This window comes from Carya illinoinensis, chromosome 10 (genome assembly GCF_018687715.1).
Source record: "Carya illinoinensis cultivar Pawnee chromosome 10, C.illinoinensisPawnee_v1, whole genome shotgun sequence".
NCBI lineage: Eukaryota > Viridiplantae > Streptophyta > Magnoliopsida > Fagales > Juglandaceae > Carya > Carya illinoinensis.
Genome location: NC_056761.1, coordinates 22,725,054 through 22,751,934, shown reverse-complemented (window position 1 = coordinate 22,751,934; position 26,881 = coordinate 22,725,054). Strand labels below are relative to the sequence as shown.

The following is a 26,881-nucleotide window of genomic DNA, read 5'->3' as shown; positions in this document are numbered from 1 at the left end:
ATTACAAGTAATAATCAATTACAAAACCTTTGCAATTCGACTCTCTTACTTGCCTAGACAAACGACCCGTTTGTCTTCTACCACAGTAGCAGCCAGAACCTCTGGCGATCTTCAAATGTTGACCTCCCTTCTGGAACTCCAAAGGCTGACACTCAATCGATGTTGCTTCCCACTCAAAGCACAATCACACTCAAGAAGATATGAAAAATCCCATGAAAATTCTCAAGTGAATTTTCTCTCATAAACACACAGAATATCCTCTGTAAAATTCGTGGCTTGAAGTCCTTAAAGAGATACAAAACCGAGTCCCCTTTAAATAGAAGATCTGAAAAGAATTCTAGTTGCAGTAGGACTCTGCTGACGGTTAGCAACAGACGCAAAAACGCGTCCCGACGGACTGCTAACACTTCGGGATAACTTCTTCTGATATAGACTGAATTCTGTTCTGATTTCTTCTAGATAAGTGTACTGCTAACAGAACTCGATTTTGACTTCAGGAACTTATCTAAACAACTCCTAATATTTCTAGATAGACTCAACATTGTTTAGACATAAATTAATAATTATTTTTACATTCATCCAACAATAATAAATAATATGATAAGATAAGCCTTATCATTTACTCATCTAATCCTAGCCAACTTTTTGCCTTTACAATATATATATATATATATTCTATAATTAATTTGAAGCTCATTCGGATGTCCATGCAGGTTTTCAGCTCGATCTTTTGTATATTGAATAAGCTCAGAAAATAAAATTATTTTGAAAGTAATAATTTACCTTTCCTCAATATTAAAGTTGCTGGCAGGTGGATTAATCAAGTTAGAACTGGCCAGCTTTGCGTTATCAATTTTTGTGGGAATAAAGAGAAATTCCTATCGAAGAGTGTAAATTAATTTATTTCTAAATGTCAAATAAAGCAAGGTTTATGTATTGGCTAGAGATCATTCGGTTCCTATAACTTTTGGATGTCGGCAAAATTAATGAAGACATATGCGTACATTTGGATCCCCTAGCTTCCTCTCTCTTTGGATGTCCCGGCCTCTTCATCGTCACAAAATTCTTTTGCTAAAACTTTCAATTCCAATGGTATAGAGTTGGTAAGAGATAGACACATAAAATGAGTCTTACAATATTTATGACTATCCAAATTAATTTCTCTGTGCACCATTAAACTGCTCAATAAATATTGTGAAATCAACATTATGTGTCTATATCTTTCCCACTCTAAATCCTAGAATTCCGACAAAATTTATAGGATATATCATATATATATATATATAATATATAATATATATAAAGAAAAGGATCCTTCAAAACAAAACAAAGAATATGTGACCTCTGGGTTGATTCAGAAAAGTCTCATTTGATGATTAAGTTAATATGTATTTTATTCACGATGGTTAAATTAACTAAAGAGGGATTTTAAAGGGGTGACTTTATTACCTTTGCTTTGATATTGCCAAATGAAAGCAAGGTATTAAGAGAGTTAATTAATTCCAACAACTTTTGGATGTCAGAAAATGAAAGCAAGGTACTATATACGATGGGTTCCATAATTTTGTCTCTTTAGATACTCCTCCCATGTTCCTCCGCAAAGAGTATTTTGTTCAACAATACTACTACATACAACCGGTTTTGCGGAACAGGTGCGACATCGGCTGACGTGTACTGCGACGTTAGCTAATATTTTAATATTTAAAAAAAAAGAGAGAGCAGAAAAAGTAGAAAAAGAGAGGGAAATCGAAATGAGAAGCTGGTTTCATTTTTCACTCTCATCTGAAGCAGAGAGAAGACCGGATACTACCATGGCCTGAAAACATCATCTGAAAGTCACCAACATGGACAAAACCGGTTGTTGAGGTCGCCGTCTGTCACCACTTCTAGATCTGAGTTTCCTTCATAGTCATTGTGGTTTATTCGGTAATGAGTGAAGTTTTTTATTTTTCTGTTTTGATCTTTTTTTCTGTTGTTGTATTCTTTCGTTTTGTTTTACACAAACTGATTTAGTTTTGGTATTTTGTTTCAAAGATTTTTTGGTCTGTAGTAATCATGTTGAAATACGGTGTCTCCAGCTCCAGTCACGGCAAAAATTGAAAATGCTTCTTCCATTACGTGTATTTTAATGAAAATGCATATCTAATATAATTTTTACAACTACAGCATACATGGACTTGGAGCTGGAATAAACTTGCTTCTATGAAAGATTTAAAGTTTTTAATGCCCATGATAATCTCTTAACAGTAGGGTAGTTGGTTGATTAAATTTTCAAATATAACCAAAAAATATGACTAAATATTAGTTGACTAAATATTTGCTATATTTAGTCATGAGCAAGTCTTCATATTTTCGGATGACTAAATATATACTAACCGTGTGGCTCCAAGTCTCTTTACTATATCTAATGATACTTTTATTGGTTGATATGTATTGATATCTCTCAAAAGCAAGTCTTCATGTCTAAATCAAAACAATCTGTCCACTACAGAAATTGCTTTATGAATTAAAATAGAACATGCCACTAATTATTTAGAGATCAAATCCGAGGGTGAGTAGGATAAATATTTAGAGATCAAATATCTAAAGAGGGAAAAAAATTGACAAGACAAATTGAATGTTTGCTAGAAGAAGCTTTTGTCAACTTGGTAAACCATAGTTAGAATGTAGTGAATTATTACCAAATCTATGTCAATGTTCTCCACCTTAGAATTATTATAGTCAATGATAACTTTGTTGGTTTTATATATTCCAAGTGATTGGTTGGAAAGCATTTGCAATACATTGTTTCCTTCCTAGTAATGTTGATCATTTTTTATATACTAGTTTATATATTTTAATGTGGTTTAAGTTATATATCATTGCCATTGACAATTCATTTGCCTCCCTCTTAGAATGGGAAACGGAAAAGAATACCCATCCAATTCAAAGCCATCTAGCTCAAATTCCCCACCCGCAGTATGTTATATTATTTAATATATCGAAAACATTATTTGTTTATTAGTTGATATTTATTTTCAATACACATCAATAACTTATTTAAGTACATTTTAGGACATACCATCAACTTGTCCAAACATCTCAAATTACATGCACGGTTACTATGGACCAATGCCTGCGTGGTCACCGGGTTTTTTAGCATATCCTAGTGCCAACCAATATCCAATCCACCCACAGGTAGTGATGTCATATCGAATTAGATGTAATTTTAATTCAGCCTGGTTTTTTAAAAGAGTTTTAATTGCATTGTTTTTTTTCTTTTTGCCAGAATGGTAGTTACCCCTTTCAACATGGCATGGAAGGCCCGGTATCTCGCATTAATACAGGCTCCATTACGAGCAAATTCCAAGGTACCGAGGATAATAGACCCGATGGTTGGGAAACCGAATCGACATGTACATCCTCTAGAGTTGATGAATGTTTTGCGGATGGACCACATGCACAAGATAATAGACCCGATGGTGGGGAAACTGAAACCCCCATATCCAGTGTCGGAGAATCTGAGAAAGTGCAAATGGATGGTGATGATGTACCAAAGTTGAAGATGTAGTTTAATTCCTTAGAAGGTTTAATGAGTTATTATAAGGAATATGGGAAGAAATGCGAGTTTGGGGTGATGACAAAAAGAAGTGAGATGGGAGAGGATGGGACTGTTAGATATGTTATGCTTGCCTGTGCCTGTGGTGGGAGGGCCCAGAATAGGATTTTGAATGTTTCCAACCCTCGTCCGACAGGAAAGACTGAATGTAAGGCAAAGATTAATGCCTCAAAAACTCCTGATGGAAAGTTTCGACTGAATTCAGTTCACAATATCTATAACCACAATCTTAGCCCAAAGAAATCACGCTTCTTTCGATGTAATAGAGAAGTAAGTGAATCCATAAAAAGAGTCCTTGATACAAATGATATGGCTGGCATCCGAATGAATAAGAGTTTCAGATCTCTTGTTGTTGGCGTGGGTGGATTTGAGAACCTCCCGTTTCTGGAAAAAGATTGTTGTAACTACATCGACAAGGCATGACATCTACAACTAGGCGCAGGTGGTGCTGGGGCGCTTCGAGACTACTTTTTACGGAAGCAGTACAAAAATCTGGAGTTCTTTGCATTAATGGACCTGGATGATGACGAGAGGTTAAAGAATGTATTCTGGGTGGACCCCCGTAGTAGAGCAGCCTACCAATATTTCAATGATGTGGTCACATTCGACACCACATACCTGACGAACCAATATGGGATGCCCTTTGCACTATTTGTTGGTGTAAACCACCATGGGCAACCAATTTTGTTGGGATCTGGCTTGATTTCCTCAGAGGATACTGAGACATTCATGTGGTTATTTCAGACCTGGTTGCAGTGTATGGATGGTATAGCCCCTAAGGCTATTATCACTGATCAAGACAGAGCGATGAAAAATGCAATTCAATTGTTTTCCCCGAGAGCCGACATCGATTCTGCCTTTGGCATATACTTAAGAAAGTACCCGAAAAGTTTGGCAGCTATGCTTCTTACAAGACTGGAATGAAGACTGCACTAATGAGATGTGTGTATGACAGCCAAAGTCGGGAAAATTTTGAAAAATGTTGGGATCAGTTCATCACCATGTACAACTTGCATGAGAATGCAAGGTTGCAGAGTTTATACACTGAGCATGAGTACTGGGTACCGGCCTTCTTGAGAGAGGTTTTTTGGGCTGGAATGAGTACAACTCAGCGGAGCGAGAGCATGAATGCATTTTTCGACGGCTATGTTCATGCGAAGACAAACTTGAAAGAGTTTGTCGATCAATATGATAATGCCTTGAAAAAGAAAATTGAGAACGAAAATGTAGCAGATTTCCACTCATTTAATGTCACAATTCCCTGCATCTCAAGATCTCCAATTGAAAAGAGATATCAAGATTTGTACACGAATGGAAAGTTTCGGGAAGTTCAGCAACAACTTGCCCGCGTTATCGACTTGGACCCAGTTTTACTGAAGGTGGATGGTACTATAAAGACCAATGGTGTGGAGGATGAAGTTTGTCTCGAAGAGTTCACTAAATTGGTTACACATTTAGTGGTCTTTAGTCAGGAAGATACAACTGCCAAGTGTTCTTGTGGGTTATTTGAAATGAGGGGGATAGTGTGCAGGCACATCTTCGCTGTGTTCAAATGTAACGTGATTAAATTATTGCCTGATAGGTACATTTTGGATTGGTAGAGGAAGGACATCAAAAGAAGATACATGTTAATCCACAGCAGCTACGACACAGTACAACAACGGGAGGATTCTATAGCTTATTCAAGTCTTTTGAACATATGTTATAAGATGATTACTCATGCTGCGGGTTCGAGAGAACATACTTTGGATGCAACTAATAAGTTGCATGCAATGATTGAGCTGTATTCTGGCAATCAAGATCCCCCATGTTGTCCCAATGTTGATGGTACGACAAATGTTTCGGCTACTGTTGGATCTTCAAAACAAGTACGTAGTCCACATGTTGTGAGAGGGAAAGGGAGACCTCCATATCTGAGGAGAGCATCTAGGATGGAGAGAGACCTACGAAAAGTAAAGGAGAAGACGAAGCGAGCTCAGGGAAAGGGAAAATGCAAACAGGTCCTTATATTAATACTTTGGTTTTTCCCTTGTTGATGCTTAATTTTATAGATGACATATTTGATATATTATTTTCAGCGAGATGGAGAAGATACACCAGTAGTAGATGTGCGCAAGAATTTATTTGGCATTGAGCAAGTAATAATGTTGATTTTTACGTTTGTTTGATTTATAAGATAAAAAAATTATAGTTATATTTGATTTTGAATCATTGCTCTCATTTTGAATCAGGATGTTCGAGAAAGCATACCAGCTGCTGACATTACTGAAGCCTAGCCCCAAGAAACATTTGTGCAAAGTCAAGAAAGTGTAAGTGCATCCAAACTTGTGGTTCATCGGTATTTATATGAGTAATATTGACATCGGCTGTGATATATTACTTCTCTCGATCTATAAATGCGGTTTGGGTTGGATGGATCACAACTGCTTCCCGCTGTATTGGATGGGTCACAACCACGGGAATGATCTATGGTGTGGGTACAAAAAGCTTCAATATTGGGCACGAGATTTAGATGGTATTATGGTTTGTGTAATGCAACTTGTTTAAACATAACTGTTTGTGATGAAGTTAGCTCAATGTTCTTGTGCATGTTGGTAACTAGTTATGATTGGGCACGAAAATGATCTATTTCGGTTTTTGTGTGTAGGTTGATGCGGTTTGGGTGGAAATACTAGTTACCATGAGAGGGCTTTAAATTTCATATTGTTATTTTTGTACTTGTTGGTGCAATGGCATTTGGGAGTAGAGAACATCTTCAATAAATATGGAATTAAGAATCTTTATCATTTTGGGTTGATTTTGTACTTGGGTAAAAAGAAATGGATTGGTTTGGGTTGATTTTGTACTTGTGTTATGAAATTGTTGGTTACACACTCATTTATATGGAATACATGGTTTGGGTTGAATTTGCATATCAGTTATGTTTTGGATTGGTTACACATGAGATTTATATGGAATGGATGGTTTTGGGTTGATTTTGTATTTGGGTAAAAAGAAATGGATTGGTTATAGTGCATGCAGTTGGCAATAATGGAAGGACATGTATGTGATGCTGCGGGTTATAGTTTAGGGAAGTTGGCAATATGACTAGATTAGTGCATGTTGTATACGAAGGATGAAGAAAGTGCATCCGTAATCGAAGAGGTGTCGTGGGTAATTTAAGTTGGATGCATCTGTGTTGTAGTGCATCCGTAGCATGTATTTCTGGGCATGGTGGAAAGACATTACTGGTTTGTTCCCGTTGGAAGGTTATGAGAACTGAAGATATATTGGTTATGCATGGTTTGAGTAGTCGTAATGAATGATAGCTTACTGGAAAAGATATATACAACCCAGGTCCTAATGAATGTGTCATATATTGAAACAAAGGATTTGATTTATTCAACCTGCATTGATCCCTCTGAATTCAGCTTTGAAAACAAGAAATATAAACACCCAGATCTCATTACAATAAGATTGTTTACTAATGTGCACTGGAAATTCCCACTTTAATCAGGAATAAATAATGCTCAGTGCATTACATACTCCAACAAAATTAATAAGTTACAGATGACTACTCAGTGCATTTAGATACAAAAACAAAACCACCAAAAGACCTACAAAAGTTTCTAACATTCAGGGGCTACGACATCTACTAATGACAACACTGGGCTGGAATTCAGTACCCTCTCCTCTAATACAAGAGCAGCAAATGTCCAATACAAATTAATACTACCACTAATGTAAAACAACTAAAAAGTGTAGAGCCAAGTTTCCGCTCCCTCTGAATATCTCCATCTTCTGTGTGATGCACAAACTCCTTCTCAAGCTGATCCACTATCTTCCGCAGGTCAATCTCCCTTTTCTCGACAAGATGCACTATTTTCTCCAGATCTTTCTCCCTCTGTAACAGGTCCATGATTCTTTCTTGGAGCTGGAGCTCAGTCACTTGATTACTATTTACCCACTGGAAACTTGCAGAAGGGTAATCCCTGACCATTGTTACACAAAGATGTTAATCAACACATAAAGAAATGGAGTGGGGAATCAATATGATACAGATGTAATTACCTCTGTGTTGTACTTTGGACACCCTAAGAATGGTTGCCCAGGGTTTTTTGCTGTAGTTGAGTATTTCAGTGTGGCTTTAACCCCACAGCAGAACAATGGTTGAGCCGTGGTACATTTAGCAAAAGATGAATAAGACATTGATGAGGATGATGACATTTCTAAGATGAAACAAAGGAGAGAAATGAAAGACTAATTTCCCAAAATTAGTTGGTAAGTAATATATATTTGCCACAACAAAAAGATATATAACACTGTTCAATCATTTTTGATATAGAAAGTACCAAAATATAACCAAAACCAAGTGGCTCTATTGGCCACTATTCAATCATATATGATATAGAAAGTACCAAAATATCACCAAAACCAAGTGGTTGTATTGGCCACTGTTCAATCATATTAGATACATAAAGTACCAAAATATAACCAAAACCAAGTGGCTGTATTGGCCACTGTTCAATCATATTTAGGATGTTGGAAACTAAAACCAAAACAACAAGCTATTGTCACCGAAACTAACAATGGAGTCCCAAAACCAAGTCTTCAAATTTAACAGCTTTATTATAAAAAGAAAAGGAAAAGCAAATAAAAATTAAACACTTCACAAGAACAATGTTAAATATTAACAATCACACATGACCACAAAGCTATATTCTAGAATGTTGGAAACTAAAACCAAAACAACAAACTCAAGTCACCGAAACCTAACAATGGAGTCCCAAAACCAAGTCTTCAAATTTGACATCTTTATTATAAAAAGAAAAGGAAAAGCAAATAAAAATTAAACACTTCACAAGAACAATGTTAAATATTAACAATCACACATGACCACAAAGCTATATTCTAGAATGTTGGAAACTAAAACCAAAACAACAAGCTCAAGTCACCGAAACCTAACAATGGAGTCCCAAAACCAAGTCTTCAAATTTAACAGCTTTATTATAAAAAGAAAAGGAAAAGCAAATAAAAATTATACACTTCACAAGAACAATGTCAAATATTAACAATCACACATGACCACAAAGCTATATTCTCGAATGTTGGAAACTAAAACCAAAACAACAAGCTCAAGTCACCGAAATCTAACAATGGAGTCCCAAAACCAAGTCTTCAAATTTAACAGCTTTATTATAAAAAGAAAAGGAAAAGCAAATAAAAATTAAACACTTCACAAGAACAATGTTAAATATTAACAATCACACATGACCACAAAGCTATATTCTAGAATGTTGGAAACTAAAACCAAAACAACAAGCTCAAGTCACCAAAACGTAACAATGGAGTCCCAAAACCAAGTCTTCAAATTTAACAGCTTTATTATAAAAAGAAAAGGAAAAGCAAATAAAAATTAAACACTTCACAAGAACAATGTTAAATATTAACAATCACACATGACCACAAAGTTATATTCTAGAATGTTGGAAACTAAAACCAAAACAACAAACTCAAGTCACCGAAACCTAACAATGGAGTCCCAAAACCAAGTCTTCAAATTTAAAAGTTTTATTATAAAAAGGAAAGCAAAAGCAAATAAAAATTAAACACTTCACAAGAACACTGTTAAATATTAACAATCACACATGACCACAAAGCTATATTCTAGAATGTTGGAAACTAAAACCAAAACAACAAGCTCAAGTCACTGAAACCTAACCTGATTCAAGACAGAGCGATGTTAGGGTTAGGGTTTCTATCGGTGTAGGGTTAGAGTTTCAGTCGGTGTTAGGGTTAGGGTTTCAGTCGGTGTTAGGGTTAGGGGTTCTGTCGGTGTTAGGGTTAGGGTTTCTGTCAATGCTTATTTTAGATCTGGTGGAGTGGAGACCAAAAATCGACTCTGTGGTTCGTGGGTCACAAAAAATCGACTCTGTGGTTCATTGGTCATAAATTGACTCTGTGGTTCGTGGGCTCTTCGACACGAAGCTGAAGACCAATGGCCTACGAGGGCTGCTCTAGAGATCAAATATCTGCTGAAGAAGATGAAAGGGGTACAGGTTTGTGGGTCTACCGACGAGAAGACGAAGAAGAAAGTGTCGGCGATGATAGAAGGAAGGACGAAGACTAGTGACTAGGATGGAAGACAACACGGGGAAGACGATGGGAAGAGGGAAGGGGAAGGGGGAGGGAGGCGAAGGGTCTTGGACAATCGAGAGGGAAAATGAAAAATCAAGGAAGGGGGGAGGGAGGGTCTCGGACAATCGAGAGGGAGAAAATAGTCTGAAAACCGAAGTAAACTATAATTTTAATGAAAATGCAATATGATGCCGTTTCGGGAACGTGCCACGTAGGACAACGATGACGCCAGTTCCCCAAAACCGGTTGCAACCAGACTTTTTCTTTGTTCAAATAAATATGGATCAAGGATTTTGGTTTACTTTTGAGTGGAATGTGCTTTTCCATGTTTAGTTATGATGCTTCTCCCAATGCATGAGATAGTGTGACAAGAAATGAAGCCAGAAATCTACTTAATTGATTAAACTGTCTGTTTCTCTATCTCGTGTTAGTTGCTTAAGCTTTACTTGGAACTTATGCAATAAAAGGTGTTATCTATAGCATGATTATATTAGCATAAAGCACTACAACGAATTTGAGTTTTAGGGATGAAATTTGTTAGAGACGAAATGTAAATTTTGTCTCAAAACATGGAAAACTTTATAAATTACCCGTTCGAACGGATACATATTAGTTCGAACCGGAGATTCTGGGACGATTTAGATCGTCTCCAAAAGTCTAAACCGTTCGAACTAATAAAATTTAATTCGAACATATAATTAATCTATTCGAATGCAATATAATATGTTCAAATGATTATTACCTTGTTCGAATGGTATTATTTAATTGTAATAATATATTATTAAAATTGTAATAATACATATTTGTTTTTATTAATTTGTTATCATTTTCAAAGTAAATAAAAATGTCTATATATTATATATTATGATTTACAATGAATTAAAATATTTACGACTTCATAAATTAATTTTATATAATTAATTTAAAACTATTTTAGTTAAATAAATATTACTTTAAAGATAGTGTCATTTTTTCTATTATTGTGAATATTAAGTATAATGAAAAGAAAATATAATTAACAATAAAGATGCTAGTAAACACTAAAAATAAAAATTATACATTAATTACATCACAAAAGGTGTTAGACGTTTTATACAACATAAAAAAAGTAAAATAATAATAACAATATCTATTTGTTAAGTAAATCAAAATCCTTCTGTAAGGTATATAAGCATCCATCCAGGTCCTTAATATTCTCCATGATGGGCTCAATGAACTCCTGCTTTATAATTTGGCGGTGCTCCACAATAGAGCTCGTACCTCATTTGAAATAGCTCCAACAAGCTGTCTCTCAACATGGGCAGTAGCAGTAAAAGCTAGATCAGTAGGCGGAGGCAAATCCTATATTGCATGAGTCTTTGGCAAGTGACCCTTGCTCTTGCGAAATGCGATCTTATTAACGGGCCCCATTTGTGGTGACCTCCACTCACCCAAAGTCACTATAATCTCAGATTGGAGTAGGAGGTTAGATATCAGCAGTGCAAATGGTAGACTACCTTCACCCGAATAGCTTGACTCTGTTCAAATGTGGAGGAAGAAATACAATACTAGATCAATCGGCTCCCCCTGTGCTATCCATAACAAAAATCTGGCCCGCTTGATCCCAAAATCATTCTTGTGTTTTTTCGGATCAATGTTATACCCGACAGTCGGATTAAGCATTCTGAAAAGTGCTATACAGTCAGCCTGTCGGATCACTTTACTGCCATCATATGGAGGAGCCGAAGGGTCTCGCACTAGCTCACGAACTTGATCTTCTGTGAGACTATCATCAGGTACCTCATCGGTGCTCTCACTATCATCCGAGCTAGCATCTAGCTCTGCGGTCTCTACACCCAGTGTTGGCAATGAGGATACGGCTGGTGTGTCCTCATCAAATGGTGCAGTTGCTACTCTCGGTGTTGTCGCTACTGTTGCAGGATATGCACTAGGCTCCCGTCGTAGATCAAGAAACTCAGCAATAAAGTGGGGATAGAAGATAATACTCACTCTCCGGACTACTAAGTTGTAGCACAGAGCATCACCTAGTCTCCCATGGCATGGTAAAACTCACCATCCATCTCAGGATATGCTGTGCCCCTCTACCAACAGATCAAGGTTCATCCACGATTGGTGATGATGTCATGTATGCTCCATCCCTCCCAAGTGAGATCGCGGAAGTCATCCAGAATAATCTCCTACTCAAGTAGTATAGGCCTCACGGCTGGCTAAGAAGGAGCTGCTTTGCTACTTTGGTCTATCTCGAGTCGGGAAGATTTTCTTATGCTACTACTTGCCATTAGTATACTGTTAATTCACAAAATAATTATGTAATCTAATTAAAGTGAAGAAGTTTGATACTGTTTGTCGAGTGTTTGGCAATTGCTTATTCGAATGGATTTCAATCCGTTCGAATAAGGGCTGACAAATATCATCTTTAATTCGAATGACCTTAAATTCAATTTGAATGGCCTAAAATTCCATTCAAATGACGTTAAATTCCATTCGAATGACATTAAATTCCATTCGAATGACCTTAAAATCCATTCGAATGACCTCATAAAACTCCATTCGAATAACCCTAAATTCCATTCGAATGGAATATAATTCCATTTGAATGGCCTTGAATTTCATTCGAATGACATTAAATTCCATTCGAACGGAGCTGAGCCAAACAGACATGGCTGAGTTGACTCAATCCCGAATTTACAAATCTTGAATTCACCATAATCCAAGATTTTAATAAGTATCTATGATTTAGGAGTGAAGCTCCATCATTTCTACCAATTACTTTTGTGTCATTTGGCCCCAACACAACAAAATGGGGTCGAATTTATTCAAAATCCGACCCCCTCAAAACCAATGTTTTCAACAGACAAGATGAGGACCCATACCTCTTGTTCTTGGAGATTTAAGGACTTGGTCGGAGTTGGTGGCAGTGTTGTGGCTATGAACGGCGGAGGATTCGATCCGACGGTTCGAATGAGAGAGCACAAAATGAACAGAGAAGAAATTGTTCGCGACTTATATAACGTCATTTCGTTTGAATGGAAAGGGTATAAGTTCAAACGGTAAGGGTTTTAGTTCAAATGAAATATATAATAATGGGAAAAAATATATATAAGTACAACAGGTAAAACAATATGTTTTATATTACTAATACTAGTATATAATACTAATATTAGTAATAATAAAAAAGTTTTGAACTAGTATATATAATATAGTATATATATAATATATATTAGATAACTATATATAGTATAAAGTATAGAGTATTTAATTAAAAACCTATATATATTATAAGTAACTAGTATATATATATAATATACTATATATATTATGCATTAGATGAGTATAAAATAGTATATAGTAAAACATTGCATTAAATATAAATATAAAATACATATATTTAATATACTTATATTGTATATTAGTAATAAACTAAGTACATAGAATATATTATAAAGTATTATAGTGCTATTAGTTTTCATATATTTATGCTACTTGTACTATAATATCACTTAGTATTATACTATTAGTAATACTTAGTATTATACTTATAGTGATACTAATAAGTATAACACTATTAGTGATACAAAATAAAATATTATACTATTAGTAATACTTAATATCATAGATTTATAAAAAAATTAGTATTATACTATTAGTGGCACTTAGTATTATATAGTGTATATAGTTTTAACATATACTAATAATAATATTGGGTGTACTATGTATATATTTATATATTGCTATAATTATCTGTTCGAACAAACTTCAAAATAGTTCGAATAGAGATAAAGTCTATTCGAATGAATATTTTTTATTTTGAAGGAAAGTTTGTGCCAAATTATCGGTATATGCTGGAGAATATTTCTTTTTTTTTTTAACTCTAATATTATCAGTTTGAAAGGAAAATATTGTGGGAAAAATTCGTGATTTTTTTATTTTTGCATTTGAACTTTCAAAATATCCGTTCAAACGGAAATTCACATATTATTAACCCGGTCCTTTCATTTCATTTTCACTCGGATTGAAATTTGAGAAAGAGAGAGAGTGGCAGACGACTTTGAGAGAGTGTTGTGGAGAGAGAGAGCTTGAAAGAAGTGAGAGAGAAGATATTCTTGAGAGAGAAAAAAGGTGCACCAAGAGGTAATATGTTTTTCTTTGTTATTTATCATTCCGATTTTTGTTTATACTTATCTTGATATTTGTTGCATTTATTTCTGAGATAGAATGAGGTTTAATATGTTTTATGCATATATAGGTATTGTGGATTGATATTTTTATTCGATTGCAAAAATTAGAAGTAAGTTTTTATAGTTTTCTAAGTTATTTAATAATCATATTTAGGTCTAATTATATAGTTTTCAATAGTATTGAAATATGCCATCATGTATGCGAAAATTGAGTTTTGGGTTTAGTTTTTTACTCTGTTTCATGTCTGGTTTCTGGCTTGGTCCCATTCGAACACTCTGAATCCCTTTCGAATTAAATTTACCCAGTTCGAATGGAATCTTACTCGAATAGAATTCAGTTCGAACATTTGGCTAATTTGTTCGAACAGAATCAAACCCTTTAAGCACTTTAATTAAAGTGATCAATACTTAAAATATACTTATAAAATATTTAATTAAAAAATTATAATGTATAATTAAAAATCGTTAAGCACTCTAATTAAAATGATTAATGCTTCAAATATACTTATAAAATATTTATTTATGTAGGTTGCATCGAAATATAGTGAACATTCATATAAAATCTCACCAGAAATGTATACTTTGGGATGTGGTCAGTCTAAGTGGGCCATCCAATATTCAGGATGTTTGGTGTGTAGATATAGATTTCACACAACAGATAAAGAACAATATAAGAAAACTCAATTGTGGGGTCGCAGTTGAAGGAAGCCATGGAATGATAATATCTATTTTTATAGAATTGTGGAAGATATCATAGCGTTAAAGTATGTGATGGGATATATGGTCTGGATATTTAAATGTAATTAGTGAGATGTCTCAAATCCTAGGTTGGGAGTGCGTAAGGATGAATATTTTGTAAGTGTCAATACATCTCGCAAATGATATGAGGACGATTCTTTCGTTCTTGTATGTCAAGCAAATCAAGTTTTTTATTTAAATAATCCAGAGTACCGAAATCCATGGCGAGTAGTCGAAAAGTTTGCACCAAGAAATGTATATGATTATATTCCAGAGGCAGACAAACCACATGAAGAAGTTGATAGTCCAGACCACGAAAAAGCATATCAAGAAAATGAATTAGGCATCAATCTATCTATTGATCTAAGTCAATATGACAGGGTCCCATTGCGCAGAGAAGATATTCAACCCAAAGTAATTGAAGGAGAAATGATGGAAAAATATGAATCAACTAAAGTGTCTACTGAGGATGAAAGCGACTAGTCCAACAAAACTGATACTGAATAATTTTCAAACAGATATTTTTATAGGTATTATTCTTATAAAAACATAAAATGTATCTTTCTCGAATAATAATTTATTATAATTTCAAACAGATATGCCTCATAAACACAAAAGAACACGTGAGCCATTCCCACCACTTGCTAACTCCCTGTGTGGTTCACCTGTGACTCCCCCAAATCCCACGTCCGGACACGTAGAAATCGAGACGTCGGGATGATGATAACACGGGTCACCACCCTATCGCCAAGTGCCAAGTGTGTGTACATGCAACAAGTGTGCAATAAAAACACGCAACGGATAATAAAAATCTTATAACTAAGTACCAGAATTTTTCTTTGTTTAATACAAACCCGATTAAAGCATACATAATAAAATATTACAAGCCTCAAGTATCGTTTCAAACCAAACTACAAGGCATAAAACTCCAAATCAATACTCCGGCGGAGCCGCCTCGTCGGGCTCAGCCTCCTCCTCCTCCTCGACCTCTGCATCAAAATCTACGGTACCAAAATGGTGCCGTTGTTAAGTAAAGATCTAAACACCACAAGATAAAAACATATTAAACTCAAAAGGTATGCATGAAAGAATGTCAAATGCACATATTTTATAAATACACATTTTTTCACGCACGCCAAAAGAACCCATTTTGGCCCAAAACATATCCTTTAAAACCAATCCTTGCCATTATCTCAGATAATGGCCCAAATCAAGAAACCACCATTTTCTTAGAAAATAGATCACAAAGCCTCAAACATAACCTCGCCATTTTCCCAGAAAATGGCCCGTATCCAATATCCAAAACTCGTTCCAATATATTGCATGCACCATGATCTCCCCTAGGGATCATCCGCACACTCTGGCTCCTGCGACACACCGCAGGTAACGACTACGCATGTGACACCTAAACGAGCGATGCCCAGTTCTCGCTCCCAGTGCATACCTGGACCAGGCCATCCTCTAGTCCTCACCAGCTGAGGGACCACGGAGTTGACATGACAGCGTTACCGTATCGTGCGATCTGGTCATCGCCCAGCGATAACCTAGAAGATGTCACTTAGTATTATCCACTCCCAAGTGACCAGAGGAACTCCACCGAGATAATACCCCATCCCGGCTTGGGGTCATGATACACACGCACCCGAAAATCCATTTACATATAAAAACCATATTTTCTATTTAAAACATGTACATGAATGCACCATGCAATGCACACCTCAAGACACAATTTAACCAACCCATCACAATATCATCAAAACCAAACAACTCCGTCCTCCATCCATCCGACCCTCGACTCCTCAGACTTAGTCTGGAATAACCAACCAGTCAATGAATTTATTGTAAAAGCAATAATATATTAAAATCTAAAGTAAAGTTTGGAAAATACTTACAGCACTATATGATAATTTTTGAAGGATCGTGACGTTGCAAACAGCGGAGAAAAAGCAACGTAACAGTGTAAAAAACACTATGGCTGTGGGTTGTAAATACCCACTTTCAAACGGAGACAAACTAAGACTTGAAATTGATAGGGAATGGCCTAGAGATGTTTATGAAGTTAATGGAAGTGAGTTTTGGTCGTGGGTGGCCGTGGAAGCGAAAAAATAGCAAAAAGGAGTTGAGCTCGTGGGAGCTGCTCCGGCAACGGATCGGGGCTAGAAATGGGTGGTTTGGGACTGCAAGAGGTAGGTGATGAACTGGTGAAGAGATGGTGGCTGGAGGTGGAAAGACGGCGGCGGAAATGCACAAAAATCGTGGAGGTGAAATTTGGTGGGGAGGTGTGCCGGCCGGAGGGAAAAGTTTCTGGGTGGGTGGTGTCGGCCACGTCGCCGGCAAGCAGCGGTGCTGGGCGGTACAAGCTGGACAGTGATAGTGAGGAGGGAGAGAGGATGTAGCGCACGGGAGAGAACCAAAAGAAGAAAGAAAAAAGAAGAAAAGGGAAAAGAAGGAAAAGAAAAGGAAAAGAGGAAAAGAAAAAGAAAAAAGAAAAAAGAAAAAAGAAAAGATGGGGAAAAGAAATGAGGTCTAATCCTCACCTCTGAAGTCCAAAAACTGATCCGACGAAAACAATTTTAAAAACTATAAAACTACTAAAATAAATCCAATTAAAATACAATAATTTAAAATAAAAGAATTAATATATTAATTAAATTAAGATACTCATTCAGTGAAAATACACGTAAAAACGGGATATCACATCCTCGCCCCTTAAAACAAATTTCGTCATCAAAATTTTCAAGATCAAACATTAACTTGAAGCAAGCCGCATGATTCTACTGAGACCGAGTTTAAGAAACGTACCGTCATTATTCAAACAAATAGGGATATTGCTCTCTCATGTCTGTTTCTCTCTCCCAAGAGAAATCTTTAGCTGACGGATCTCCCCATGCCACCTTTATCAGAGGTATCGTCTTGGATCTCAACTGTTGCTCTTTCCAATCCATAATCTGTGAAGGAACAACCTCATAAGTAAGGTCCGGGTGCGACTGAATACGTTCTGGGTCGACAAAGCATGGCTCTTGTTGTCCAAAACTCTTCTCCAAGGATGATACATGGAAGACATCGTGAATTTTTCCAAAATATTCTGGCAAAGCAATTCTATAAGCGACAGACCCTACCTTCTCCAAAATCTGAAAAGGGCCAACATATCTCGGATCCAGTTTCCTACTTTTACCAAAATGCTTAACTCCTTTCATGTGAGAGATTTTGAGATAAACCCAATCACCTTCTTCAAAAAATAACTCTCTCCTCCTTGTATCTGCGTAGCTTTTCTGACGACTCTGAGCTGCCGCCATTCTATCCCTTATAATCCGGACTTGACTTTGCATCTCTTGAATTATTTTGGGCCCAATTATTTTATTCTCCCCGACTTCATCCCAACACAACGGCGATCTGCACTTCCTCCCATAAAAAGCTTCATAAGGAGCCATCTGGATGGATGCATGGAAGCTATTATTATAAGTAAATTCTATGAGTGGCAAGTGATTTTTCCAACTTCCTTGAAATTCCATAACACAAGCTCGCAACATATCTTCAAGGGTCTGAATAGTGCGCTCTGATTGGCCATCCGTCTGAGGGTGATATGCAGTACTAAACTTCAACTTAATACCCAATGTTGCCTGCAAACTTTTCTAAAACTGAGATGTGAACCTTGGGTCCCGATCCGATACAATACTCTTCGGTATACCGTGCAACCGCACTATCTCTTTTATGTACAAGTGAGTCAACTTACCCAAGGAATCAGTATTATTAATAGGCAAGAAATGAGTACTCTTAGTTAACCGGTCAACAATCGCCCAAACCAAGTTCTTTCCACTAGGAGTCCTCGGTAAGCCCACTACAAAATCCATCGTAATATCGTCTCACTTCCACTCAGGAATAGGGAGGGGTTGGAGCATACCAGCGGGTCTTTGATGTTTGGCCTTGACTTGACGGCATGTGTGACATATCTCAATATACAAGGCAATATCCTTCTTCATCCCTTCCCACCAATAATTTTTCTTCAAGTCTCGATACATTTTCATACTGCCAGGATGAACTGAATAAGGGGTCGCATGAGCTTTTGCCATAATTCGCTCCTTGAATTTTGAATCTTTGGGGACTACTCTACGATCTCAGAACTGAAAAATTCCATCCTTATCCATACAATAATGCAATGGCCCTCTAGATTTTCTGACTCTTTTTCTGATATCTAAAAGCTTCGAATCCTTCCTTTGGAGAGTCTTCAATTCCTCAAAATCAACTACTCGAATATCAAGAATTGAAGATAACACTTCCTCTTGTTGTGAACTTTCAATAAGAAGTCTTCTCATCCTGCAAAGTAAAGAATCCAATCATGACGATTCGGCTTCATCTTCCAAGTGCGACTTTCAACTCAAAGCATCTGCAACTATATTTGCCTTTCCTAGATGATACTTGATCTCGCACTGGCAATCACTGATTAACTCTAGCCATCGCCTCTGCCTCAAGTTCAGATTCTTCTGAGAAAACAAGTGCTTCAAACTCTTATGATCGGTGTATACTTCGCAAACTTCTCCATACAAATAGTGCCGCCAGATCTTAAGAGCAAACACAATTGTAGTCAATTCTAAATCATGCGTCGGATAATTCTTCTCATGATCCTTTAGCTGACGAGATGCATAAGCAACAACCCGTCCCTCCTTCATAAGGACACATCCCAATCCAAATTTAGACGCATTGCTAAAAACTACGAATGGCTTGTGCGGTTCTGGAAGTGCCAATACTGGTGCAATTGTTAATCTCTTCTTCAGTTCTTGGAAACTTCTCTCACACTTGTCTAACCAAATAAATTCTGCATTCTTTTTAGTCAAAGCAGTGGGAGGTCCGGATAACCGAGAAAATCCCTCCACAATTCTTCGATAATATTTGGCAAGTCCCAAGAAACTCCAAATCTCACACACGGTCATCGGACGCTACCATGACAAAATAGCTTCCACCGCGTTAGGATCAAAAGCCACCCCGTCTCGGAAAATCACTTGCCCAAGAAATCTGACTTCCTCCAACCAAAATTCACATTTGCTGAGCTTTGCATACAACTGGTGTTCTCTTAATTTCCCAAGAACTAGACGAAGATGATAAACATGCTCTTCAAAATCTCGGGAATAAATTAAAATATCATCAATGAAAACTACCACAAAGGAATCCAAATAAGGTCGAAATACCCGATTCATTAAATCCATAAAAGCTGTAGGGGCATTGGCTAACCCAAAAGGCATCACCTTAAATTCATAATGCCCATATCTCGATCTGAAAGTAGTTTTGGGTATATCCTTATCTCTTATCCGCAACTGGTAGTATCCTGATCTCAAATCAATCTTCGAGAACACAGTTGCTCCTTGAAGCTGATCAAACAAATCATTGATCCGTGGGAAATGATATTTATTCTTGATGGTCACCTTATTTAGTTCTCGATAATCAATGCACATTCTAAGGGTACCATCTTTCTTTTTAACAAACAGCACTGGTGCACCCCATGGTGAAGTACTTGGTTGAATAAACCCCTTATCTACCAACTCTTGCAATTGAACCTTCAACTCTTTTAATTCAGCTGGTGCCATACAGTAAGGGGCTTTATGTACAGGAGCCGCTCCAGGTTCCAAGTCAATAACAAACTCCAATTCACAAACTGGGGGTAACCCAGGAAAATCATCCACAAACATGTCAGGAAATTCTTCCACAACTGGGATATCTACCAATGACTTCTTCTTAGACGGCGTAGACACCATTTGGACTAAAAAGGCATCCGCTCCACAAGCAATCTCTCTTCTCACTTGAATTGCCGATATAACTACCTGCTTTTCTTTTAGTTTACTTCCCGCAAATTCCAAATAATCACCATTTGGGAGTTGAAAGCTAATTACTCGACTTCTACAATTAATACTCTCAGAATATCGATATAGCCAATCCATCCCAAGAATAATATCAAATCCCAGCAGCTTAAATACAACCAAATCTGCATCCAGAAACCTTCCACCAAAATTCAAAGGACAACCCAATGCAACTTTGGAACACCAAACCACTTCACCATTTGGTAAAGCCACTACTAATGACTTTGGCAAAGGTCCCATAACCAAATTACATATCCGACTGAGATACACCCGAATCAAACAAAGTACAAGCATAAAATTCATATAAACGGACTCTCCCTGAACCAATCACATTAACCAATGAAATCCAAACACAAAGAAGAAACCAAATCACACCAAAATCAAATCCAAAATTAAATTAGATCCATACCTGTAATCACTCCAGCATCATGGGTCGCTGGTGCCTCATCATCAACATCTTCGGGTGTAACATCATATACCCGAGCTTGCCTCTGATTAGTTCTTCTACCACGTCTACCTCCACGGCTTCCTTGAACTCTAATAGGGCACTCACGAGCGAAATGTCCCTCTTGGCCACAACAGTAACAATGGGTTCCACCACTTAGCCGACACTCACCCTCATGGGCTTTATTACACCTTCCACAAATTGGCACCCGTCCTCCCATACGCACTCTTGAGGCTGCTTGTGGTCGAGTCTCGGTCTACTAAACAAATTTCTGAAGTGAACCAGAACTACTTCCTTTGCCTGTAAAACTCCGCCTCTTTTGTCCTGGAGGGGAACCCATACTCAAATTAATCTCTATCTCTGCAAGAGTGGCCAAGTCAACTAAATCCTGAAAAGTGGAAATCCGATGGCAAACCACCATTCTGCATATATCAGGTCGCAGACCATCCTGGAAACGCTCGGCCTGCATCTCCTCCGTGGCGATGAGATGGGTAGCAAATCGCCCAAGCTCTATAAATCTTCGGGTGTACTGTTCCACAGTCATACTTCCTTGGACCAAGCTTGTGAACTCTCTTGCTGTTTGCCGCCTCACAGAAGCGGGAAAGAATCGATCATTAAATTCTTTCTTAAAGCGCTGCCAGGACACAACAGCAAAAGACCCCAATTCTGATTCCAACATTACTCTTTTTGTATCCCACTATTCAGAAGCAGTGTCTTGCAACAAATAACTAGCATAAAGTACTTGTTGCACCTCAGTGCAACCATAGACTTCAAATGTTCTTTCCAAGTCTCTAATCCACTTTCCAGCCCGAAGTGGATCCTCTTCTCCCGTTAAGGATGGAGTTCTATGCGCTAGAAAGCGCTCATAGGTGCATCCAGCTTGCACCACTCTATTAGGCTCACCTTGTTGTGGTCTAAAATTCTGCTGCATGAATCAGTCATTTGCCTTAGCGCTTGGGCTAACAATTTTCTTGCCACAACACAACCTTTGACCCCCTTTAAAAAAAATGAATAAAACCAACAACATAAAACCAAAACCAAAACCAAAACCACGTAACAAGAAAATAAAATATACTAGCATGACTAAATAAATAAATACAGACAAGTTAACTCAAATAAATTCAAATCAAATAAAACATATCAAATAGCAAACTTTAATTAAAATAAATTTCAAATCACAACTTTAAAAACTACACCTACGGGACATGTGGTTTTACCCAGAGCCAAACCGCTCTGATAACACCTGTGACGCCCCCAAATCTCACGTCCGGAAATGAGGAAATCGAGACGTCGGGATGATGACAACACGGGTCACTACCCTGTCGCCAAGTGCCAAGTGTGTGTACATGCAACAAGTGTGCAATAAAAGCACGTAGCGGATAATAAAAGTCTTATAACTAAGTACCAGAATTTTTCTTTGTTTAATACAAATCCAATTAAAGCATACATAATAAAATATTACAAGCTTCAAGTATCGTTTCAAACCAAACTACAAGGCATAAAACTCCAAATCAATACTCCGGCGGAGCTGCCTCCTCGGGCTCAGCCTCCTCCTCCTCCTCGACCTCTGCATCAAAATCTACGGTACCAAAATGGTACCATAGGTAAGTAAAAATCCAAACGCCACAAGATAAAAAATATTAAACTCAAACAATATGCATGAAAGAATGCCAAATGCACATATTTTATAAATCCACATTTTTCCACGCACGCCAAAAAAATCCATTTTGGCCCAAAACATATCCTTTAAAACCAGTCCTTGCCATTATCCCAGATAATGGCCCAAATTAAGAAACCACCATTTTTCCAGAAAATGGATCATAAAGCCTCAAACATAACCTCACAATTTTCCCAGAAAATGGCCCGTATCCAATATCCAAAACCCGTTCCAATTTATTGCATGCACCATGATTTCCCCTAAGGATCATCTGTACACTCTGGCTCCTGTGACACACCATAGGTAATGACTACACATGTGACACCTAAAAGAGCGATGCCTAGTTCTCGCGCCCAATGCGTACCTAGACCAAGCCATCCTCTAGTCCCCACCAGCCGAGGGACCACGGAGTCGACACGACAGCATTACTGTATCGTACGATCCGGTCGTCGCCCAACGACAACCCAGGGGATGTCACTCAGTATTATCCACTCCCGAGTGACCAGATGAGCTCCACCGAGATAATACCCCATCCCAGCTTGGGGTCGTGATACACACACACCTGAAAATCCATTTACACATAAAAACTAGATTTTCTCAATTTAAAACATGCACATGAATGCACCATGCAATGCATACCTCAAGACACAATTTAACCAACCCATCACAATATCATCAAAACCAAACAACTACGTCCGCAATCCATCCGACCCCTGACTCCTCGGACTTAGTCCGAAATAACCAACCAGTCAATGAATTTATTGCAAAAACAATAATATATTTAAATCTAAAGTAGAGTTTGAAAAATACTTACAGTGTTATATGATAATTTTTGAAAGATCACGACGTTGCAAACGGCAGAGAAAAAGCAACATAACAGTGTAAAATATGTTGTGGCCGTGGGTTGTAAAATATCCACTTTCGAACGGGGACAAACCAAGAGTTGAAATTGATAGGGAATGGCCTAGAGATATTTATGAAGTTAATGGAAGTGAGTTTTGGCCGTGGGTAGCGGTGGAAATGGCGGTGGAAGTGAAAAAATGGCAAATCGAAGTTGAGCTCGTGGGAGCTACTCCGGCAACGGATCAGGGCCGAAAATGGGTGGTTTAGGACTGCAAGAGGTAGGTGATGAAATGGTGAAGAGATGGTGGCCAGAGGTGGAACGACAGTGGCATAAATGCACAAAAACCGTGCGGCTTAGATGGGCTCTCGGCGGGAAACGACGACTCGGATGGAGGTGAAATTTGGTGGGGAGGTGAGCCTGCCAGAGGGGAAAGTTTCTGGGTGGGTGGTGTCGGCCACATCGCTGGTGAGCGACGGTGCTGGGCGGCACAAGCTGGACAGCGATAGTGAGGAGAGAGAGAGGATGTAACGCATGGGAGAGAATAGGAAGAAGAAAGAAAAAAGAAGAAAAAGGAAAAGAAGGAAAAGAAAAAGAAAAGGAAAAGAGGAAAAGAAAAAGAGAAAAGAAAAAAGTAAAGATGGGGAAAAGAAATGAGGTCCAATCCTCACATCCGGAGTCCAAAAACTGATCCGACGAAAACAATTTTAAAATCTATAAAACTACTAAAATAAATCCAATTAAAATACAATAATTTAAAATAAAAGAATTAATATATTAATTAAATTAAAATACTCCTTCAGTGAAAATACACGTAAAAATAGGGTATCACATCACCTACCAACAATGGTGGGCCAACATCACCAGAACCAGAACAAGGTATTTTATCAGTGTATATCTTTCAAATAAAATAATTTAATTAAAATATATGCTTTAATTATTGTTAATATAGTTGTTGTAAACCAACACTGAGTTAGAGGCATTACGAGAGGTGTCTGCAGAGAGAAAATAAGAAAAGTGGATAAAATCAAAGTCAATATACCTAATGATCACACTGGCGTTTCTGGAGATTCAGCAGCTTGGCTTGCTTCTTATGTTAGTACATTTACTCGCACGTCTGCACCGATGGCTACATTCTCCTAGGCTAAAGTTTCCCAAAATGTGAAATGAAAGACCACATCAAAAATCGTTACTTGGTAATAAGTTACTTTGTATAACATTTTAATTTAAATAAATTTTGAAATTATACTAATTGTTTATAATTTTTTAAAGAACGAGTTTGAACTAAATTTTGGCCGGCGAGAGGTCAACTAACGATTGAGGAACTGATGTCGAATTCATTCCAGATATACAAAAGTCGATGCCATGCACACTATCAGAAGTTCAGTACTACGATAGAGAAGCATCAAAATCCATTCCAAGCAATGCCACCAAAAGAATGAGAGAAAGTTTGTGATCTGTTTGAAGATCCTGCTTATCAGGTAATTTCGCTGCTATCTTTTTTTAATAATATATGATAGATGTATTAAACATAAAATTATAAGAGATCAAATTTTGTGATACACCATCATGCGGGTTCTCGATCTTTTCATCACTTATTAAAAAAAATGGTTAGTTATTTTAGTCCCCATTAAATATTAATATATACATTTTTTTTATTTAAATTCTGATATTGATTTTCATTTTACAGCAAGAAGAAAGTCTTGCTAACTATGATCTAACCCAATTGTCTGCTAAAATACATAAAAATCGTGATGGTGTTTGGAGCAATCCTGATGTAGAGGCAAATTATGTAAGTTTAAGTTTATTTAATTCTATTGTCTAAAGATATTTTTGTTACCTATACTAATTTTAATATTTTTTTTGTAGGACAAGATGATGTCTCTTAAAGAAACTGCTATAAATCTATCTAATGAATCATCTGTCAACGATGCTCAAATCTTTTCTCAAGTTCTTGGATCACGTTCTGGATATTTGAGGCGCTTAGGACGTTGTGTGAAGCCATCCTCAATATCGTCATCATCTTCTAAAGCCAGATCGAATGACAACAAGACTAAGGAATTAGAGGAAGCTGCACTTGAGACAGAACAATTGAGGTCGAAGGAAAAATAGTTGCTGACCCGATTAGATCAAGCAGCAGATTTAGAGGCTAATCTATTAGAAGAGAGGCTACAATTAAATAACCAAAAAATGTTTGAACAATTCCACTACACCACAATCATAATTCATTTAATTTTTTTTAATTGCCTTTATTTATGATGTTTGTAAACATTTGAAGAATTGATGTATATATGATTACAATTTGTGTAATATCAGTATGTTCTTTTAAATTACATTTCATTTTGTTTGACCAATACCATTCGAACTTTAAATAACCCGTTCGAATGGTAAATTATCATTTATGCATACATTCAAACAAAAATAAACCCATTCGAACAAAAATAACCCATTCGAACTTGATTCTGAGACGACATTTTTTTGTCTTAAAAAAGAATCGTTCGAACAGTTTTGACTGGTTTTGCCCAATTTCGTCCCTAAAAGTACATTTTGGAGACTAAAATCAATTTTTGTCTCCAAAAAGTTTCTGAGACGATAATTCTGAGACAAAATAGAGACAAAAATTTTTCATCTCTAAAAACTTCTAGGGACAAAATTTGGGTTTCTTGAGACAATTTTTTGTCTTAAAAAACTAATTCTCTTGTAGTAAAGATAGGTAATTAAGCACTGTGTGGTTCACATAATGAAACCTCATTCCATCTTCCCTAGCTCAACCTTTCTTATAAATCATCATGTTCATCCCATACTTGGTTTGGGAAATACACAAAACTAATCATGTTCATCCCATACTTGGTTTGGGAAATACACAAAAAAAACTAAGGCTTGAAACAATCACTAAGGTACAACAATGACCTCAGGCTAATTAAGATATCTTTTAAGTGAACCTTCAGTTACAAGCACTAACGAAATATTTGATAATAGAAGATGGGGCCATATAGAAGAGACTGGAGTATCTGGACCCACAAAATAAATTAAGAGGAAATGTCTATACTTCGGAGAAGCTTATCACTTGCTACTGTAAAATTCATGGCTTCGATTTTAACTCTTTAGGTGTTAAATTATAATGAAAAGAGAGTCCAAACTTATAATTGCTCATTTCAATAGACAAAAATGGGATTTTCATAACTCATAAACATATGAATTCAAAACTCGGTGAAGAAGTATACATGTCTCGGGCATGAACCAAGTTGAAGTAGAAAAGACAAACAAAAATGAAAATTCAAGGCAATAGAAGATAGAACAATTAATTCCTTCTCTCTGGTACTATATATATATATATATATATTCCTAGCCTTCTCTCTGCTAGTATAAAGAACATCTAGTAGGTTGTCGAACTTCGATCACAACTTTCATATTAACTCAATTTCAATCTCAACAGTACTGCTCTCATGAAAAAATCT

The 26,881-nt window shown here is 36.9% G+C and overlaps 1 protein-coding gene across 1 annotated transcript; it reads left to right on the top strand.

Annotated features, from left to right (window-relative positions):
* The first annotated feature begins 3,571 nt into the window (after positions 1–3,571).
* On the top strand, positions 3,572–4,522 carry LOC122278562 (protein FAR-RED IMPAIRED RESPONSE 1-like). The gene is made up of 2 exons (XM_043088741.1): positions 3,572–3,998; positions 4,041–4,522. The coding sequence occupies exons 1-2, from the start codon at positions 3,572–3,574 to the stop codon at positions 4,520–4,522; spliced, it is 909 nt and encodes a 302-aa protein (XP_042944675.1).
* Positions 4,523–26,881: the final 22,359 nt, after the last annotated feature.

Bases quoted from the DNA above. Each gene is read 5' to 3' on its own strand.
- LOC122278562 (XM_043088741.1), top strand. From the start codon at position 3,572: ATGAGTTATTATAAGGAATATGGGAAGAAATGCGAGTTTGGGGTGATG. The intron at 3,999-4,040 runs GTAACTACATCG...AACTAGGCGCAG, and splicing joins GTTTCTGGAAAAAGATTGTT to GTGGTGCTGGGGCGCTTCGA.